General features: G+C 37.8%; 2 protein-coding genes and 1 long non-coding RNA gene across 9 annotated transcripts in view; 2 read left to right on the top strand and 1 right to left on the bottom strand.

Annotated features, from left to right (window-relative positions):
* The window catches only part of LOC127492686 (uncharacterized), a 76,422-nt gene extending 68,680 nt beyond the window's left edge, over positions 1 to 7,742 (top strand). The window contains exon 5 of the long non-coding RNA XR_007922390.2: positions 6,226 to 7,742. This is a non-coding gene — a long non-coding RNA (uncharacterized lncRNA). The remainder of the gene's footprint in view (positions 1 to 6,225) is intronic.
* Positions 1 to 21,952, bottom strand: part of RUNDC3B (RUN domain containing 3B) — a 166,064-nt gene that overhangs the window by 89,414 nt on the left and 54,698 nt on the right. For 6 of the 7 annotated variants that reach the window (XM_008261795.3, XM_051853372.2, XM_017344326.3 and 3 more), the window contains 2 exons: positions 13,939 to 14,024; positions 1,522 to 1,611 (listed from right to left, as the gene is read on the bottom strand). In XM_008261795.3, the coding sequence (XP_008260017.2) occupies positions 1,522 to 1,611; positions 13,939 to 14,024 (176 nt within the window). Of the gene's footprint in view, positions 1 to 1,521; positions 1,612 to 13,938; positions 14,025 to 15,488; positions 15,737 to 21,952 lie in introns of those variants that run through there. The other variant, XM_051853375.2, reaches the window with a different exon arrangement.
* The window catches only part of ABCB1 (ATP binding cassette subfamily B member 1), a 196,536-nt gene continuing 185,974 nt past the window's right edge, over positions 11,391 to 21,952 (top strand). Inside the window, exon 1 of the mRNA XM_008261791.4 lies at positions 11,391 to 11,527. The gene's annotated coding sequence lies outside the window, so the exon portion shown is untranslated. The remainder of the gene's footprint in view (positions 11,528 to 21,952) is intronic.

The raw sequence follows: 21,952 nt of genomic DNA on the forward strand, positions 1-21,952 counted from the left end.
TGATACTTCACAGAAAAAAAATTCATGTATAAATTCTCACCTTCTGCTTTCTTTCATAAGTTAGCCTGTTAAAATACTTGCCCTAACAGTAATATCAAGGGAATTTATGTATTTTTCCAGATGTGAATAAGGAGAGAATCAAAGTCGCAAAATTTTATGTGGTCTTTCCCTCATTTCCATTAGTGTTACAGGAAAATTACTAATAGATCTCAATGGGTTACAATAAACCAACAGTTAACATCTCTTACCCAGGGTTCTTGTTTTGTTTTGCTTTGTTTTTGTAAATAAAAAAAAAAAAAACAAGATTTAACAAGATTTATACAGAACCAGCACTATGCAATACAAAAAATTAACATCTTTAAAGGGATCAAAAAGATAACCTCATACTCCACTGATCATGCTCATCCTAAATGTTTAAAGTAATTAACTTTATTCTAGTTTATTAAACCTTAAGTCAAGTTAGATTAAAAAATGACAAAAATTCTGAAAAGCAAGTGATTTACTAGAAAAAGATAAATTTTGTGAAAATGGGCAAAATTTTTTAATTTCAAGACATAAAAGTACATTTTCAATTTTATTTTATTAACACTACTACACTGCTGAATTTTAAAGTTTTATATTTCAATGAAATATGTTTCCTTCATTCTTTTTTTTTTTTTTTTTTTTTTTTGACAGGCAGAGTGGACAGTGAGAGGGAGAGACAGAGAGAAAGGTCTTCCTTTTGCCGTTGGTTCACCCTCCAATGGCCGCCGCGGCCAGCGCACCGCGCTGATCCGAAGGCAGGAGCCAGGTACTTCTCCTGGTCTCCCATGGGGTGCAGGGCCCAAGCACTTGGGCCATCCTCCACTGCCTTCCTGGCCACAGCAGAGAGCTGGGCTGGAAGAGGGGCAACCAGGACAGAATCCGGCGCCCCGACCGGGACTAGAACCCGGTATGCTGGCGTCGCAGGCAGAGGCGCCGGCTTCCTTCATTCTTCTAAATTTAACTTCTCTTATAGACAAATCATTTAAAATAAAATCTGAAATCAATGAATGAAAAGCACAAAAATGTTTCCATATATTTATGAAGAATCCACAATATCCATTTTTAGCACTTGTTATCTTAGTCTAGAACCAATTCATCTTGTTGGAAATAACAATTTAATAGATTAGATACCTAACCCAGAAACATGACATCCTATCAGATTTTTTATCTTAATACATTAAATGAGAATTTCTCTAGGATTGAATGTACTTTTAGTCTATTTTTTCTCACAGTAAAGTTAAAACTAGAAGATCCTGAAAGAAATTATCAGAAACTTTTCTTCAGTGACACCAGAATATTTAAACTAAGCTCACCCAAATCAGGGAGCAAGCCTGTTGGCTATTTAGGTTTGAGACAGGCTCTTTCTGAAACAAAATCCACAAATCAAACTCCAATAGCCAACTGTGTACATCGCTTATAAAACTGAAAGAAAAAAATCCTAAGTAGAAACTACTATAAAGTAGAATAATTTAAGAACTGAACCATTGGGCTAAGTACCTGAAATCAATAGCATTGAGTCCCAGCAGCATGCCAGCAAGCATATTTGCTTCCTCACCCAAGACAATTGCTCCATCTTCATAAAATCTCCTACAACATGAAAAACATGCATACATAAATACTAAAAACAGACTAACATTGGCTCTAGAGAAAACACTTTTAGCTCAAAACAACATAGGAAAAGTTATTTTATTTAATTTATTTTAAAAATGTGATCACCAAATCTTGGCATGTATTTAAACTAAGGTGGGAAGGGGGACCAGTCACCATAACAACAAGTAGTCTAAGTGTTTCCATAATACAGAAGCAATATAAACGTAAAGTGAAAGGCAGCAAATTCAGGATCTTAAATTGTTCTATTTCTGAAAATATACAGACACTATTTCTATATATACAACAAAAACAATTTGTTTTTCTGAAATTTCAAGGGTTATTTACTATATTAAGAATTCAGAAGATCTGATACTAGATTAATCTATGATAATCTTAATACTGCAATGCCACAAATCAGTTAGCAAAGTAGTTGCTTATCAAAAAGAAAGTCTCACTCTCTTTGACAGAACTGTGAATATGAACCTATCGTTGCTAATTCCAGTAAAGCCTCCTGTTTTGGTGATAATAGCTTTTAAAATACTTCTGAAAAAATAACATAATACTCATATGGGCCTAAGGTAATTTTCCACAAAAGAATATGATAACATTACATCATCATCTTTATTAAAATGCAGAACTATATAAAAACAAGCTTACTTTAGTAATCAGGGATCATTATGGTTACATCTATTAATACTACATTTGACAACTACCTGTACTACCCTAACTATAATGAAAACACTTTAGTAAATGACATGTCTTGCTCTTTTCAGTTTGCATGAGTTTATAAAGGCTAAAAGGAGACTTTTATATGCTCATAAACATACCACTGATTCTGAAGATTTTTTCCATTTACCAAGAACTTTTACAAACATAACATTTAATACTTGCAAAGAAGCCCAAGAAATAATAAATGCAAACTGAACTGTAAATTTCATCAAATTTGCCATCAAGCAAGGGATTACAGCAGTTTGCCCAAGCTCATATAGATGAACTACTCAAGGAGGCAAAAATATTTTTACAATTCTGTGTATCTCCTATTAAATCATATTTCTGATGAAATCAAATTATTTAAAGACAATTTAACCTGTGCTATGTTTAATGAGGAATTTTAAAGCAAGAAAAAAATACAAAGAAGCAAATAAGAGAAAGCTGTTTATTCTCTGACAGATGAAAGGCTGTGAACACCAAGGGGAGAGTAGCCTGGAGGCAAATGTTTCCTTGCACATCTGGGAACTGCTTTCACTAATTCATATAACAGAAAAAAACTAAAAACTTCTAGCCAAAGATCTGTAAATCAAATGGAAGGCTCTTCTATATATTATACTGTGGTGTTCCATAAAAAGTTAAAACTATTTAGACAAATACATAAGCAAGCACTTCAAAAAGTTCATGGTTGGGGCTGGCACTGTGGCGTAGTAGATAAAGCCACTGCCTGCAGTGCCAGCATCTCATATGGGCGCCAGTTTAAGTCCCGGCTGCACCACTTCCAATCCAGCTCTCTGCTATGGCCTGGGAAAGCAGTAGAAGATGGCCCAAGTCCTTGGGCCCCTGCACCTGCGTGGGAGACTTGGAGAAAGCTCCTGGCTCCTGGCTTCAGATCAGCACAGCTCCAGCCATTACAGCCAATTGGGGAGTGAACCAGTGGATGGAAGACCCTTCCCCCTCTCTCTGCCTCTCCTTCTCTCTGTGTGTAACTCTTTCAAATAAATAAATCTTAACAAAAAAAATTTCATGGTGAAAATTTTTAAGACTTATTGAATCAGGTAATTAGCATTTTTATGTCCCTATCTGTTCTTTGTGCTTGGAGACTGTGAGTTCTTCTCTTCCAGTTCTTTATACAGTATATAATACACCATCATGAACTATAGTGGGGCCACTGTGCTATGGAATACAAGAACCCATTATTTCTATCTAGCTGTGTACTAGTACCTGTCACCCATTCTGCCTCTCCCCTCCCCCTTTCCTCCCCTTCTCAGCCTCTAGTAATCATTATTCTAGGTTCAGATTAATGTATGTTTGTTTTTTAACCTGTACATATGAGAGGAAAAAAATGCAGTATTTGTCTTTCTGTGTCTGGATTATTTCACTTAATACAACCATCTCTAGTTCCTTCCACTTTGCTGCAAACATTAGAGTGTAATTTTATGGCTAAATAATATTCTACTGCATATAATATCCTTTCATCTATCAATGGATACCTAAGTTGATTCCATATCTTGTCTATTCTAAATAGTGCTGCAATGAATATGGGAGTGCAGGTATCTACTTGACATGCTGATTTGCTTTCCTTTAGATACAAACACCCAGTGTGAGAAGGCTAGGTCATATGGTAGCTCTCCTTTCAGTTTTCTCATGGGCCTCCACACTGTTCTCCACAGTGGCCGTCTTAACCTGCATTCCTACCAAGAGAGTATAAGGATACCCTTCTTTTCTTTTTTTTTTTTTTTAGGATCCCCTTTTCTCCCATCCTTGCCAGATTTTTTTTATATTTTTGATAATATTCATTTGTAATTTAAATGAGATAATATATTACTGTGATTTTGATTTGAATTTCTCTCAGAGTTAAAAATAGTGAGCATTTTTATACATGTGTCATACATTTATATTTTTTCTTTTGAGAAACATCTATTCATATCCTTTGCCCATTTCTTTTCTACATTGTTCTTATTGCATTTTTGAGTTTTACTTATATATTCTAGATATTAATCTGATGTTAAGTGAATAGTCAGTGCAAAAACTTCAAATCTATGCATAGTTAATTTCTTCATAAAACACATTGTCCATGAACTTTGTCAAGATTTCTCATGTATTTGAGATTTTTTGTCCCTGTCTGAATGGTTAAGTTGGCTGTTGGCAGAATGTATTACTGATTCCTGGCAGAACCAGACTTCCAATACTGCAGACCACCACATTCTATGAATACCTGCTTTAGAAAAGAATTCTGGATTTTGGTGCTGTGGACCACTCATTATTCCTAGTATTTCTTTTTTTCTTTTTTTTTTTTTTTTTTGAAGATTTATTGATTTGAAAGGCAGAGTTACAGAGACAGAGAGAGGGAGAGGGAGAGGTTCTCCATTCATTAATTCACTCCCCAGATGGCTGCAACGGCCACAGCTGAGCTGATCCGAAGCCAGGAGCCAGGAGCTTCTTCCTTGTCTCCCATGTGGGTGCAGGGGCCCAAAGACTTGGGCCACCCTCCACTGCCTTCCCAGGTCACAGCAGAGAGCTGGATCAGCAGTAGAGCAGCCAGGACTCGAACCTGCACCCACATAGGATGCTGGCCCTGCAGGAGGCGCCTTTACCCACTACGCCACAGCGCCAGCCCTGTTCTTAGTATTTCTTATGTAAGAAGAAATCTACTTGTTTGATGTTCAATCTTAAGCCCACTGTAGTTCAAAATTACACTCTAAGAATCAGAGCAAAACTATTTGTGACCGCTTCCTGATGTCAACAATGCATTCGACATTGTTGAAGAGTCATCAGAAACAGGACTGGCCCTATGGTGCATGCTGGCATCCCATGTGGGCACTGGTTCAAGTCCCAGCTACTCCTCTTTGGATCTAGCTCCCTGCTAATGTGCCTGGGAAAGCAGTGGAAGATGGCCCAAGAGCCTGGGCCCCTGCACCCACATGATGCAAATAAAATAAACAAAAAATTTTTTAAAAAAAGAATTACCAAAACAAAAAAAGCAAATAGTTTCAAAGGTTTCTTTAAAGTCTAAAGGTCTTCTACATGCTGCATGTACTGGTATTATTTTAGTGTAGTTGTGTGGGACGAAAAGGACTTTAGTTCTACCTATTAGTAAATGAGTAAATTTTAAAGTGAATTTTAAAAAGATAAGTGAAATGCTTGCTACATATGAAGTCAGTAATTCCACTCAAAAAAAAAAAACCATATCAAGCATAGCATTGCCTTGTTCCATACAATATTACAGCCATGAGGGAGGACAGAACAAATGGAAGTGCTGGTTAGTTAAGAAAATACCCATTTTAAACTAAACTTTTTTTGTCATTAGTCTTAGCTGAGAAAAAGAAAAGTTGTTTTTCAGAAAAATATGTTTCTAAGTTGAGGTAATATATTTTAAAAGTTTTAAGATTTAAAATAACAATGGATTGAACAGATCTGAAAAATGTTTTTATCATTTAATTAAGTATTTCATTCATGTGAATTAAAGAGGTAGAAATTATTTGGAAAAATTATTTTTTATTTCCTTAAACTGAAAAAGTTTGGCTGAAAATTTGATTTCAATTATTAACACTTTCTAAAACTACAAAATTTCTACCATTTCACTTTGTCTCATAGAAAACGGGAATATTAAAAGAAGTTTGCTCTTTTAACTAAGGTTATACTATTAATGAGTCAAAAGTAAAGCCTGAGATGACTAATCCAGTAACAGCATACACTAAAAGAGATTCCCATTCTTTTGTTAAAAATATTTTTTGTTCCTAAGAAAATATTTTTATGAGACAAACTTAACCAAAACACATACTGAATTCTAAGAACACACTATAAATATTCAAAGTACCAAGGTAAGAAGTATATTTTAAAAAATTTCCATTTGAACATCTGTATTTTAGACTATGTCATCAAATACACTTTGTATTTCAGAGGCAAACAAAAGCTACAAGCAACCGTCTGACAATCCTGGATTCTGGAAGAAACGCCTCCAGTTTTATCAGGTATCCTCTTTCCAGTAATTTGTATGTTGATCAGAAAAATACCAGTGATTAGAAAAGCATGTAAAATATGTCCTTACAATGTACTTTTTCTTTTATCACACATGACCTAACTCTAATTGAAGTACACCCCCATCATGCTATTAGTGTTCATTCTTTAAGATTATTTAAGGTCTTTCAGGGAGTTCAATAACAAACAACCTTGGGGTGGAACCAAAAGTGAACAATATAAATGTCATGCTTCCAATTTTCCTTTTTTGGGAAGTTATTTTATACACTTAAATTTCAGTATTACAATATGAAAAAAGCTCATCTTATAAGCTTGTAAGGAGGAGCCAGTGCTATGGCATAGCAGGTAAAGCCGCTGCCTGCATTGCGGCATCCCATATGGGCACTGGTTTGAGTCCAGGCTGATCCACTTCTGGATCCAGCTCCCTGCTAATATGCCTGGGAAAGTAGCAGAGGATGGCTCAAGTGCTTGGGCCCCTGCGCCCACGTAGGAGGCATGGAAGAAGCTCCTAGCCCCTGGCTTCAGATGGCCCCAGCCCTGACCATTCAGGCCACTTGGGGAGTGAACCAGTGGAAGAAGACCATTCTCTCTGTCTCTTCCTTTCTATCTCTGTTACTCTACCTTGCAAAACAATAACCTTAAAAAAAAACTTAAAAAAAATAAGCTTATAAGGAAGTTTCAATTTCAACGTTCTTATTCTCTTACACAATTTAATCTGTATATAAGAAACTATAAAGGGGGCATACAAAGAAATTCTCCCCTCAGGACATGAAAAACAGATTATGTATCAATGTTACATTATATTCAAAGTAAATTGAATCACAATGAGAAACTGACCAAAAAGTACATCTCCAAAGGTATTCCCAGGAATATGAGATTTATTATTTTATTTTATTTTATTTTTAATTTATTTGAAAGATAGAGTTACACAGTGAGAGAGAGAGACAGAGAGAAAGGTCTTCTTTCCGTTGGTTCACCCTCAAAATGGCCACCAAGGCAGAAGCTACACCGATCCGAAGCCAGGAGCCAGGTACTTCTTCCTGGTCTCTGTCGCGAGCGCAGGCACCCAACACTTGGGTCATCCTCCACTGCCTTCCTGGGCCACAGCAGAGAGCTGGACTGGAAGAGGAGCAACTGGGACTAGAACCCGGCACCCATATAGGATGCTGGTGCTGCAGGTGGAGGATTAACCAAGAGAGCCATGGCGCTGGCCCCTATTAGTTATTTTATAAACAAAAATATAATAAATTCCTGGAATCTGGCAAGAACTACATGAAGGACCATAGAGCTGCAAAGGTGAATGAGAGAGACATGATCCATCTAGATGGAGCTTATTGTCTAAGAGTATGGATGGAAAATAAATCCAACAACACATCCTTATCATCATTTCAGATGATAAGAAACAGTTTAAAGAAAACAATCATGTTGCTGATCTCGAGGGAAAAATGAAGGAGAACTCAGTCTTGGAAAGACTCGTTAAGAAATCCATTCTCAGAGCTGGTGCTGTGGCTTAGCAGGTAAAGCCGATGCCTGCAGTGCCAGCATCCCAAATGGGTTCCAGTTCCAGTCCCAGCTGCTTCACTTCTGATCCAGCTCTCTGCTATGGCTTAGGAGAGCAGTAGAAGATGGCCCAAGTCCTTGGGCCCCTGCACCCAAATGGGAGACCTGGAGGATGCTCCTGGCTCCTGGCTTCAGCTCCAGTTGTTGCGGCCCACTGGGGAGTGAACCAGTGCATAGAAGACCTCTCTTTCTTTCTCTCTCTCTCTGCCTCACCTTCTCTCTAAATCTTAAAAAAAGAACAAAAAAAAAAAAAAAAAAAAGGAAATCTATTCTCAAGGGCCTAACCTGAGACCTTGGCCCACAAAGGCTGCTCTGCCAGGGTTTTGCAGGCCACATAACATTAGTACCCATGGAAACATATTGAGCACTCTGTATGTTAACACTTGAGGTGAACTATCTCCTCAACATGGCCTTGGCAGTATCATTCTCCAGAGACATGAACCAACTTGTCTAAGACTCCACAGCTAGAAATGAAACCAGGATTTGACTCCAGGCAATGTGACTACAGAGCCGGCTGGCAGAGGTATCCAGAGAAGTCAGCTCGATGTTTGGCAAGAATCCCGGGAAGCCAATGGCTCTTTTCTGGAATACACGGAATTACTGCTTCCATGCAAATCTTTTTAAAATTTTTAAAAATAATTTACTAAAGAGTTTTCAGATTTAATAAGAAAACTTTCATTGACTAGACAAAAAGACAAAGTTAAACAGTAATCAGAGCTTTTAAATTTAAAACTTTTAAAACTATTTTAAACACAGTATGACATAGAATTTCATTTTCCCTGGAAAATAAAATTCAATTCTCTTCCTCCAGTTATAAAAAAAATCTACATTTATTACTTTCACCAAATTTTATAAAAAATTTAAAGAAGTTAGTTCACACATCATTCTATTCCCATTGAAGTACAATGCAGTGCTTTCTAGTACAAAGTTGTGGATCTATCACCACAATCAATTTTAGCTTATTTTTGTTATCCCTTCAAAAAACTGTACCCATTAGCAGTCACATCTCATTTCCCTCTAACTACTGTTCCCTCCTCAGCCCACAAAATCACTAATCCACATTCTGTCCATATAGATTTACTTCTTATAGAGATTCCATATGAATGAAATCATATATTCACTGGTCTTTGGTGACTGGCTTCTTTGAGCACATTTCAGGATTCATCATTGCTATAGCATGCGTCAGTACTTCATTTTGTTTATTCTTGTATCAGTTGAAGGACACTTTGGATTTTTTTGGCTATTATGAATAGTGCTGTTATGAACAAATGTATAAAGTTTTGTCAATAAATGTTTTTACTTCTCCTAGAGACAGAGAGATGTAAACACACACACACAGAGGAGTCTTCCACTGGGTTACTCCATAACTGTACATTTAACCCTTTGATGGACTACTGGATTGTTCTTCCAAGTAACTACATCATTTAACTTTCCCAACAGAAATCTATGAGGAATTCAACTTTTTCCACACCTTCATCTCAAATTTTTATTATGTGACCTTTAAAGGACAGACATCCTAGATGATATACTGGAGCATTCCATTGTGGTTTTGATGTGCACTTCCCTGATGGCTACTGACACTGACCTTCATTTCAGTGTTTATAAGCCATTTGTATAGCTTCTTTGGAAACGTGCATACTCAAATTCTTTGCCATCTTGAAATAGGTTCTCTTTTTATTATTGAGTTGTAAAAGATCTATAAATACAAATATAATGAATACATGCATTCTAGATACAAGAATTTTATCAGACACATGATTTATGAGTTTTCTCCCATCTGCAAATTTTCTTTTCACTTTCTTGATGTTATTCTTTGAAGCATAACCTTGTAAATTTTGATTTTTCCTGGTTTATCTATTTTTTATTTTGTTCTATTATTTTCTTTTTTAAGAAATTAACATCAATATCAAATCTAGGGAACTACTGCCTAACTCAAGCAAAGATCTACATCTACGTTTTCTTCTAAGAGTTTTACATTTAAGTCCGGTCCACTTGCAGTCTGCAGCAGACCACAAGCACCTTTTTAAGGTTTAAGTTCTCCTACGACAAATGCAATCCCCTTACCTATGCAGATACGTTTCCACAATCCAACTGCATGCTTAAAACCACAAACAGCACAGCCCCGACAGAGGTGGTCCCTGACTTAGGATGATTCGACTTAACGATTTTTCAACTTTGTGATGGTGCAAAAGCAACATGCTTTCAATAGGAACTGTATTTCCACTTTTGAATTTGACCTCCCAGATGAGCGACATGTAATAGAATTCGCTCTAGTGATGCTGGGCAGGGGCAGGGTGAGCAGCAGCTCCCAGAGGGCCACACCATCACATGGTTACCACAAACAGAGAGCCCCTGGGTTAGGACAATTCTGCCCAGCTGGTGGCTACCGTAAGTGTGCTGAGCACACTTAAGACCATCTAGGCTAAGCTATGATGTTAGGAGGTTAGATATTTTAAACTCATCTTCAACCTAGGACGTTTTCAACTTATCACAGATTTATTAGGCTGTAGCTCATCATGAGTTGAGGAGCATCTCCATATACTATGCTCTTCCCTATATGTAAACATCTATGATGAAATTTAATTTATAAGTTAGGCATGGAAAAAGTTTAACAATTATGAACAAAAAGAATAATTATAACAATATGCTCTAATAGAAGTGATTTTAAGTTTACAAATTATTTATTTCTGTAATTTTCCACTTAATATTTTTGGGCTGCAGTTGACTGCAGGTAACTGACAGTGCAAAAAGCAGAGCAAATGCAAAAATAGAGGGGAGTATTAAGACTCCAAAACTCGGGGCAGGCGCTGTGGTGTAGCGGGTAAAGCAGCCGCCTGCATTGTCTGCATCCCATACAGATGCAGGTTCGAATCTCAGCTGCTCCACTTCCAGTCCAGCTCCCTGCTGGTGCTCCTGGGAAAGCAGCGAAGGCTGGCCCTTGGGTCCCTGCACCCCTCTGGGAGACCCAGAGGAAGTTTCTGGCTCCTGGCTTCAGATCGGCTAAGCTCCAGCCATTGAGGCCATTTGGGGAGTGAATCAAGAGATGGAAGACCTCTCTCTCTTTCTCTCTGTAACTCTTTCAAATAAATAAAATAAATCTTTAAAAAGAAAAAAAACAATTTGAGCAAACTGGTTCAGTTTTTACTTTACTTATTGGTAGGTCTTTCCTTGTAACCTACCAGAGCAACTTCTTATTTTAGCTCATTCCAATCTGCACTCTGTCAGCTTCCCGATGCTGGCTGTTTCCAGTAACACCCCAATTCCTAAATCATTAAACTTTCTGTAGGTTTTTTTCCCCCAAAGTGCTTACCAGAACATCCTATACTTTAGCAAAAAATATATTAATATTTCTAATTCTTTGGAACCATGGTCATATGCTCCTAAAAGACATGTTGTATTTCTATTCCCCACCCTTCCTCCATGCAAAGTTATGGTTGGATTTTCAGGTTAGTGCTTTCCAACTTGCCTTAGTTCATGTAGCTCCTCCTCCTGTACAGGGGAAAACATGTGTGTCACTATTTTAAGGGATCTCATTACTCCTTGTCTGTGAAAGCAGACAGAACAAGAAGAAATCTACTTGATTCTGACACTTTCAAGATTTTAAAGGCCTAGAGATAATTTCTTATCCTTCTACACCCATCATCTTAGGAAGCATCCATACAAGGTAAGGTACAAACTACTACTTAAAAGAGTTAAATCTTCCAAATATGTTTGGTTTGGCTAGAACTTTGCAATCTAATTCTATTTATGAAGTTTCTTTGGTATTATTTCAGTAAAAAATAATTGTGTAAATACTTAAAAAAACCCTTGCATTTCCATAAGATATTTTAGTTACCTTCAAAAATGAGAACTCTTTAATAATTCTACTTATTTTCTTTTTTGGGAATTAAAAAGTCATTTGTAAATTCACATTTCAACACTGTTATTAACAATTCAACTCATTTAATAACATAATTCTATAATTATAAAATGTTTCTGCATTATGTATTACAAGAATATTTTTACTTCATGTACTTTTTTAAAGCTGAATCATTTCCTTTTTATCAAAAAAGCATGGCTAACCCCTAAGAACAAGGCAAAAAGCATTTCCCTTTATGTTTAAACAACTCCTTCTAAAAACAATCCATTCAAGAATGATTTCTACTCCACCCAATAACTGAAACGAAAAAAACAAGACTAACAACTTTGGGAGATTATTCAGGTATCATTTCAGCTTAGAAAAGACTATCATAACTTTGGTGCAATATTGTGATTGCACAGGAGATGATTGTGTAAACTTGGTTTGGTTTTATTAATTCATGATTTTTAGATTTGATCCACTAGATTGTGATATTATGCTTTATTTTTATTTTCAAAGTCTTGGTGTTTTCAATATTATCTTTCATAATTATACATATTTATTAGTGATCATAAATAAATATATCCTCTCATAAGTTTTATTTCAAGATTTAAGAGTTTATCATCATCTCACTGTCTCTAGATAGAGCCCAAGAGTATCACATTGCTTGAAAAGAATTCAATACATATCTATCAGGTTAATTTTATGCAAATTTTAGAGGTCTTTCTATGCTGATCAAATTTAGTCAATCATAATTTTTTATCTCTCTCAAACTAAAAGTTCACTATTACATTACCTACAAAACAGTGGCATCTAAGTAAAGATACTGTAATTGGTACCAGTTAGTTGGCTGAAAGAATGTGCCATAATAAATACTCAGATCTTCTTAAAATCTAGAATGTCAAACACTACATACAAGTTTAGATTTCAGATAATGATTTTTTGTGTCTAATTTTCTCTATAAAACTGGTTTATGGTTTTCGCCATTTCCTTCTTCCCAATTAGAATCACATAGAAGTAAGTATGGTAGTTTAGAATTATCTAAGACAGTGTAGTCCAACAGAAGTTCCTGTGGTGAAGAAAATATTCTATATATGTGCTTTCCAATTTCTTAGCCATTAATCATATGTGATTACTGAGCATCTGGACTGTAATGTATCACCTGAAACCAAACAATTTTGTGTAATCCTAATTAATTTTATTTACGGCCGGCACCGCGGCTCACTAGGCTAATCCTCTGCCTTGCGGCGCTGGCACACCAGGTTCTAGTCCTGGTCGGGGTGCCGGATTCTGTCCCAGTTGCCCCTCTTCCAGGCCAGCTCTCTGCTGTGGCCAGGGAGTGCAGTGGAGGATGGCCCAAGTCCTTGGGCCCTGCACCCATGGGAGACCAGGATAAGTACCTGGCTCCTGCCATCGGATCAGCGTGGTGTGCCGGCCGCAGCGGCCATTGGAGGGTGAACCAACGGCAAAGGAAGGCCTTTCTCTCTGTCTGTCTCTCTCACTGTCCACTCTGCCTGTCAAAAAAAAATTTTTTTTATTTACATAGTGGCATGTTATTAGTGGCATTGGACAGGACATATCTGAGGTACTGAAATTATGAAATATTTTAGTTTACAAATACTGTAGAAATGGAGAAAAGTGGTTTCTTCAACAACAACTAGATCAGTAGTCTACAGCTAACAGGAATGACCACAGGCCTACCATGAACCTTTTTTCCAATATCACAAAGAATTAATAAATCCTGTGTTTGTCATAGCACAGTATTTCATCCCTCTGAGAAAAGCAACACTGGTACTGACTGCTTTGCAAAGACAACTGCGCAATCAGTATCACATACATGAATTACAGAAGTAAATGATCCATGTATACTCTACAAGCAAAGAAATCAGTAAACATGGTGGCATAAGAGGAAAGATGTTATAGGAATTTCATAGTTTGATCTCTCTTCAAATTGGTCAGGGGAAATTCTACAGGGAGAATGAAGCTTCAGAAGTAAAAATTTTGAGAATCAGAGAGAAATCAGAAAAAGGATATTGTAGGAATAATATGCATCTTTTTACATATGGTTAATTGCCAAAGTGGGTTTTCCTGAGAACATCCTGGGTTTATCTCATCAGTAAGAAAGTGGAGAAATAAAATACTCAAGGACTTTAGGAACTAAATGATCATATTTTCATTTCTAAATCTTTCAGTGATCTTTTCAAATAAAGATTAGAAAGCACAGCAGCCTCTGAAACCTGGTTGTTTTGAAGTCCCGCAGGGCTGTGGAGATATACTCAGATAAGTGCTTCTCCATGAGTGCCACTCTGATCCAGGCTCTCCCCTAGAAGGAAGAAGAAAGAATCAAATATTAACAAAAAAGTTTTAAAGTATTTTTGTTCACTGTGCCATCAACAGTATGAGCATTTTCCTGTGTAAAGAACTCATTCAAAATATGTATTTGATAAAAACTAAGAGAAATACTGAAGTAAACAAAATAGGTAAATTTTTGTTATCTAGAGTATATGCTGTTTCTTGGAAGATATAAAGTACAGCACTCTAAGACAAACTTTGTATCTTCTGAAGGGACATCACATCAATACTGAAATATCTGCGTCAGGGAATTCTTTAGAATTAAGCAATAAAATTCCAAGATAAACTCTTTACTGTAATACCCAAAATCAATATGCAGATTGAATGAGTCCCCTTATAAAACAGAGTCCTCTCTTATTCATGAAAACAATCACCCTAACAACCCTTGTTGAAGAGAATCTCCTATCCTATCTTTCCATAGGCAGGTTTCACACAATAATGAACTCCAAATTTCATGATTTATCATGCATTCAAAATCATGAGCTACTAAATCTGGTGCCCCCAGAGAATCCTAAAAACTATTGCCAAATATTTAAACCAGAGGGGGGGAAAAAAAAAAAAACAACAAAAGCCCCAGAAATCACCACAGTCTAGCACAGAATCACCCAAAGGTCTCATTAAATTTGAATATTCCATAAATAGGAGTCAACAACAGGAGTCACTATGCACTTACTCCTCATGTAGGATCTCTGTCCTTAATGTGCTGTACATTGTGATTTAATGCTATAACTAGTACTCAAACAGTATTTTTCACTTTGTGTTTCTATGTGGGTGCAAACTGTTGAAATCTTTACTTAATATATGCTAAACTGATCTTCTGTATATAAAGAGAATTGAAAATGAATCGATGTGAATCGAAGGGGAGAGGGAGCGGGAAAGGGGAGGGTTGTGGGTGTGAGGGAAGTTATGGGGGGCGGGGAGCCATTGTAATCCATAAGCTGTACTTTAGAAATTTATATTCATTAAATAAAAGTTAAAAAATTTTTTTGAATACTCCAATATTACTGAAAAGGGTATAATACTACTCAATAATTAGAATTAACTAGTATCTTTTAATACTTTAAAGCATTTCTTATGCACTGTACTTAAAAGAATATAAGAGCACATTTGTGAGAATTTTATAACTTAATTACCTTTTCATTCAACTTTTACATAACATCCAGAAAAATTCATGAAGATTTAATATATAGACAGCCAAAAACAGGCAATGCAGTTGTGAATAAAGGTGACACTAGGCAGTATGCTACCAGAAAGGGAAACTAAAGTATACTCTAGGAATGTCCGTTAGTCCAGCAAATTCGCCAAACTTTTACACAAGAAATCTCAAAAAGGTATCAACCTAGGCAGTAGATGAACTCATTATGCCAGAGGCTGCTGCTTGGAGGAACATGAATGATACGGGTGTCCTTAGCATGCAATTTGCCAACAAACTCACCATCCCCTTCAAGCTCACCCTGTGCTCAGTCCACTGTTCCTTGTGAGTGAGCCTCAGGAACCTACAGCTGTCTGGGTCTAACTGGAACCTAGAAAGGGAGAGGCGAGCCACTGGCAGACTGGCAGCTTCAAGACTCTCCCTTGAAATTTCATTTAAAAGACACAAAAACTGATAGAGGCATCCTCAATCAAAAGACTACAGTTTGACCAATACAGAAGCAAGGAAGGTTGTTCTCTAGAGAAAATCAGGCACAGGATACTGTGCTACTGTTAGATAAGAAGTCTGAGACAGTCTTGCTTCCTGATTTATTAATTTCAATGTATTCAACACCAGGCTGCACTTACTCGTAGTTTCCTGTCCTTGGATGTGTGTAGACTTTTCTGTTGTATTGTGATAATAAACTGTGCTAATTTTAATGGTTTGCCTTCTTTCAACAAAGAACTTTCAGTAAAACAAAAGACAAACAGACTTATACAGGATATTGGGGCCAAGAAGTGGGAAAGCTGAAATTAAGTTAAGGCATTTACACTTTCTTTTCTTTTCTTTTCTTTTCTTTTCTTTTTTTCTTTTTTTTTTTTTTGACAGGCAGAGTGGACAGTGAGAGAGAGAGAGACAGAGAGACAGAGAGAGAGAGAGAGAGAGAGAGAGAAAGGTCTTCCTTTTGCTGTTGGTTCACCCTCAAATGGCCACCGCGGCCGGCGCACCACGCTGATCCGAAGCCAGGAGCCAGGTGATTCTCCTGGTCTCCCATGCAGGTGCAGGGCCCAAGGCCTTGAGCCATCCTCCACTGTACTCCCAGGCCACAGCAGAGAGCTGGCCTGGAAGAGGGGCAACCGGGACAGAATCTGGCGCCCCGACTGGGACTAGAACCCAGGGTGCCGCAGCGCCGGCCTACACTTTCCATCATTTGATAATGGTGGACCACCATTCTTGTAACAACAACAACAGTCAAAGCAGTCAATGCTTTTTAAAAATATGCTAGGCCTTGACAGGAGATGCTTCCAAGAATTCTATGAGTAAGCTTACAATATTATCCTTATTTTATCACACGTGGAAACAAAAAAAACTGTCACGGTTAAAAGAGAGGAAACTCATCCTCCATCACCAAAGTGAACTAACAACCCTAACACCCACACATTCTACCTGTCCTCTTTTGTACTTTTACTGGGAGATTTTCTGCCTTCACCCTCTTTCATAGTGATGATCACGTTTCTATGTTTCCGTGTGTAACACATCTTTAAGCATCTTTTGTAAGGCTGGACAAGTGGTGACCAATTCTCTCAATTTTCGTATGTTATAAAAGGTCTTTATTTCACCTTCATTTATAAATGAGAGTTTTGTAGGGCACAATGTTTGGAGTTGACAGGTTTTTTTCTCTTAAGACTTAGAATACATCTCGCCATTCTCTCCTAGCCTGTAGAGTTTCTGATAAGAAGTCCACTGTAAGTCTAATTGGAGATCCTCCGAAAGAAATCTGGCATTTCTCTCATGCACATTTTAGTATCTTTTCTTTTTGTTCTACTGTGGAGAGTCTGATTACACTGTGTCGTGGCGAAGATCTTTTCTGGTCATGTATATTAGAAGTTCTATGTGCTTCCTATACTTGGATGCCCCTTTCTTTTTCCAAATTAATAAGTTTTCTGTTATTATTTCACTAAAAAGGCCTTCTAATCCTTTCTCTTTCCATGCTTTCAGGAACTCTTAAAACCTGTATGTTGATAGTATCCTGTAGATCCCCAACAGTGTTTTTTAGTTTTCTAATTTCTTCTTGTTGTTTTTTGTCTGACTGTATAATTTTCTGCAATTTTCCTTCTGAGTCAGATATTCTTTCTTTTGCTTCACCAATTCTGTTGTTAAGGCTTTCCACTGCACTTTTTAGTTTTTCTATTGAACTCTTCATTTCCAAGATTTCATTGTGCTTTCTCTTTAAGATCTCAATTTCGTGGGAGAAATTTTCTTTCATGTCATGTATGGATTTCATTAGCTCATGCATTTGTTTCTGATTACTTCTAAGTAATCCTATGATCAATTTTTTGAATTCCATTTCTGGCATTTCTTCAGTCTCTTCATCTTCACAATCTAAGTGTTAATTAAGTGTTGCATTCTTTTTGGGGCATCATGCTGTGTTCCTTATTCCTGTTCTTGAGTTGGTGCATTTGTTATTCGGCATTTATGAAGATTCTCCTTGGTTTCTTCTTTGTTTTTTGTTTGTTTTGCTGTGATGGTTTTTATCTGTGGACTATGTCTGTGTGGATCAGTGGAATGTCTGCTGCCAGGGAATCCTAGAGGTGTGCGATAGGTGTGGCCACGAAGCTCTGTTTGGTGCTCCAGGGTGAAGTGAGTATTGAGGTGACACCCAGGTGGGGCATGGTCAATCTTTTTTTTTTTTTTTAATCAGAGAGGAGATTTGTTCTGCTCTGTTGGCATAGACTCAGCTCAGTTTCTCCTCTCCACCCAAGTTCTTATGCTTTTCTTAGTATCTTATGCCTTAAATGTGTTGCTTCGTGTATTTTTAAAATTAATTAGTTTATTTGAGAGGCACAGAGAGGGAAGGAGCAAGCACTTCCTCATTTGCTGGTTCACACTCCAAATGCCTTCAATGGTCAGGCCCTGGTGGGGCTGAAGCCCGGAGCTAGAACTGGAAATTGAATCAGGTCTCCCCTGTGGGTGGCAGAACCCAAACACTTGAGCCACTGCCCTGCCTTCCAGAGTCTGTGGTAGCAAGAATCTGGAGTCAGGGGCTAGACCTGGGTACTGAACTCAGGCACTCTGGTATGGGATGTGGGCTTCTTAATCAGCATCTTAAGCACCATGCTAAACACCTGCCCCTGCTTTGTGTATTTTATTCACCCTTTGTAGTTGTCCTCAGAAGAGTCCTCTAATACAAGCACTAGAAGTCCTCTGTTAGCGCTAGAAGCAGAATCGGATTCTATCCTTACCTCCAGGATCATATTTTCTAAGACTCCAATGATAACCTCCTAACCAGAAATCTCTGCTTCCATTTCTCCCTTCTGTAATTCTCCACAAAACACTGAGTTGATCTAAGTATGTAAAGCCGATTACAGTATTCTACTTCTTTCAACAAAGAAATCCAAAAGTACGCCTCCCTTGCACTGAGAATATCTAATCTCTTAATCATGACCATATCTTCTACTCCACACTTTGCTTATTCAATATTTGCACAGCTCATTTAAGTCCTGGCTCAATTGTTACATCCTCACAGAGCTTCCCTTACCCACTGTAACTAAGAGATAAGTGCCCTCTAACACCCCTCTGTCTCTCTCTCTCTGTCTCTCTCTCCCTCTCTCCGAGACACACACACACAGAGAGAGAGAGAGAGAGACAGACAGACAGACAGATAGACAGACATGGGGAATTCAAAAGTTTGCTGAAAATATAATTAAAAAGTAACAATTTCTGGTGCAAAAATTATGAAATCCATGCAAATGAGAAGTCTTCAAAAAGTTCAAGAAAATGCACGGATCTCAGGTTTTTGGGGGCTGGCACCGTGGCTCACTTGGCTAATCCTCCGCCTGCGGTGCCGGCACACCATATGGGTGCCAGTTCTAGTCCCAGCTGCTCCTCTTCCACTCCAACTCTCTCCTGTGGCCCAGGAAGGCAGAGGAGGATAGCCCAAGTGCTTGGGCTCCTGCACCTGCATGGGAGACCAGGAAGAAGCACCTGGCTCCTGGCTTCGGATTGGCGCAGCTCCGGCCATGGCAGCCATTTGGGGGGGTGAACCAACAGGAGGAAGACCTTTCTCTCTGTCTCTCTCTCTGTCTTTCTCTCTCACTGTCTATAACTCTGTCAAAAAAAAATTTTTTAATTTTAAAAAAAGTTTTTGCACCAAAATAAATTTATCTTTTGCTTCCATTTTCCATGAACTTTCTGAAGCGCCCCTGTGAGCATCCATTTGCTCACTGCATTACTACAATGCAATGTACATAATGTTTTCTCTTTGACATCTTTTTCCCCCTGCCACTATCCGCAGGATTTACTACAGTTTCTGACATACAGCAGGCACTGAATATATACTTGTTGAATAAATGGATAAAACTGAAGGACATGAATAAACTGACCCTATGTACTAACCACTAGAACCACCAGGGACAGGAAGAGCAAAAGCACGTGATAATGAAAACAGTGTTTTAGGAAAACTCATCCAAAGCCAGAGTTTGAAATGGATGGCATGTAAAACAAACAGGCATAAGCACAGTATCTCTAGTTTCTGCCTAGGAAACTGCATTTTTTTAAAGATCCCCAACTGTTTCTGACATTCTTCCAGGTTTGGGACCATCGGGGGGAAAAAAAGTCAGCTGCTAAACAGGGGGAAAGGAAGCAAAAAGACAAGACAAATAAAGACTAGGAAGGCCTGGGGAGATAAATCTTAAGAAGGCTTTAAGGACTACATCCACAGTTCTTACATGGTACAGATGCCCAAGAAACACCGGTTAGATGGAGGGCTGCATGCATATACAGATGGTTGATGGGACTAGTACATTCAGAAATTGGCCTAATTCATTAAATCTAATAATAAAATGAATGTATAGAGTGAGCAGTCACAAGGAAAGCCAAACCAAGCTAAAACCAAGGACTGCTTTGAAGGAAAAATAAGGGGACAAAGTCCATACAAAATATACATGAAGGTACAAAGAACTCAAGAACAATGTAGGGCTCACACTCTGAGGTCAAGAAAATGGAAAGAGAAGAGAAAGAACAGACTTCTTAAACTTGAAACCAGCAGAAATAAAAAATAAACAAACAATGGAAGTATCTTCAATGTGGGTAAAAACATGTAAGGATTCCATTAGGGGTGGTTTGTGCCAGAGGTCACAGAACATGGTCATATGTAATCAGCCCAAGAGCAGCTGGGGAAGACTGGTGAGCTCAGAATGGAGTCAAATTATTTAGTGTCGGTTAAGATGAAATAATTTTTTGAGTGCCAACTCCAGTGTGAAACTCAAGGAAGTTTATGAAAGGAAACCCATTGTCCCAGAACCCCTGCAGATGGTGGAGAGAATAGCTGCAAATGTCCTTGAATTAGAAAGATAAAAAAATGTGATCTCTGATTCAAATATTCTATTCCACTGTTTGGCTAGTTAGGTCTTGGAGCATAAGTTCAGCTAGTCACAGAACAAGCCAAGAAGAGGGCTGTCTGCATTTCATAGATCTTACCTGCAAAGTGTCAGGTCTCCACAGGGCCAGGTTTCTACAAAATAAATCTACATGGTACCATCTACTCAAAGATTATTTCAATACCAAATTAGTTTTTGTCCCGTTGTGCAGCTAGCTATGTCTTCCATTACTAAAACAGCCATCCCCAAGAGCCCCAAAACTCTACTCACAGTGAATCTTTTTATATAATTACAAAGTAAATCGGTTTGGGCCGAACTGTACCAAGCTGTATGCTGTTTATCAGGTGAGTGTGGCACTTCAGTTCTACATTTTCAGGTATGTCAAGATGGGATGACAGTGCCACGGAAACTGGCAGTTGTTCAGGATTAAATAAACTGCCACCTGACACATCTGTTTACTCCTTCAACCCTGACACCAGGCAAGTGTGAGTTACTGAGCGTATTAAGTACTTGCTCATGAATAAAGGCAGAGCTGGTCTTTGCCAACAGGCTTCTCTCAGCAAAACCAGGCAAGTCAAAGATCTCTCTTTCCACACTAACTGCAGTCTGTTTGAGGCCTCAGCAGAAACAAAAATAGAAATGTCAGATTTGGAACATGCGTGTTTGGTGGTGTTTTGACACTCAACAGCAGTTCTTTACAAAATAAGCATTAGCTCTCCACTGGGCAACATCTTGCTGTGCAGGGACTAGACTCAAGGTCCTCATTTGAGAACCTGTCCAGCCTGGACCAGTCCTGGGTTGGGTTTCTTTGGTCTACTCTGGTCCAAATACTACACTGCAAATGTTTGTTAACTTCTCAAACACCTTGTGTATTTTGGAATATGTCAGTTATACAAATATATGCTCTCCTCTATTGAAGGGACTTAGGAAATGCTTGTCATGTCCTTGCCTCCTACTCTTAATTTGAAAATAAGAGAAGAAAGTTTATTGCTATCTAAGATATCTTTGTTTTTGTAGATTTGATTCATTCAAACTACAGCTGGTCTTTCAGTTTTAACCTAAAGAACCCAAGATGTTATTCTTCAACCATGAGGAAAACAAGAAAAGGAAACAGATACATACTCAACTTAGATGTAAAGGGGAATTCAAGTCACTAATTTTAAAAATCTGAGGTCATAAAACTAGTAAGTAAATAAATTAACACATTCTACAGAGAAAATGGAGGTCAAGGAACTACAAAGACAATAGCTGTGACCAAAATTTTCTAATCAACAATTAAAACAAATAATTTAAACATGTGAGGGAAAAATTCAATTAAAAAAAAAGAAAATCTAACAGTACTTGACTTAAAAATGAACAAATTTATTGGCTAAAAATATATCAGGCAGG

This window comes from Oryctolagus cuniculus, chromosome 16 (assembly GCF_964237555.1).
Source record: "Oryctolagus cuniculus chromosome 16, mOryCun1.1, whole genome shotgun sequence".
Classification (NCBI taxonomy): Eukaryota; Metazoa; Chordata; class Mammalia; order Lagomorpha; family Leporidae; genus Oryctolagus; species Oryctolagus cuniculus.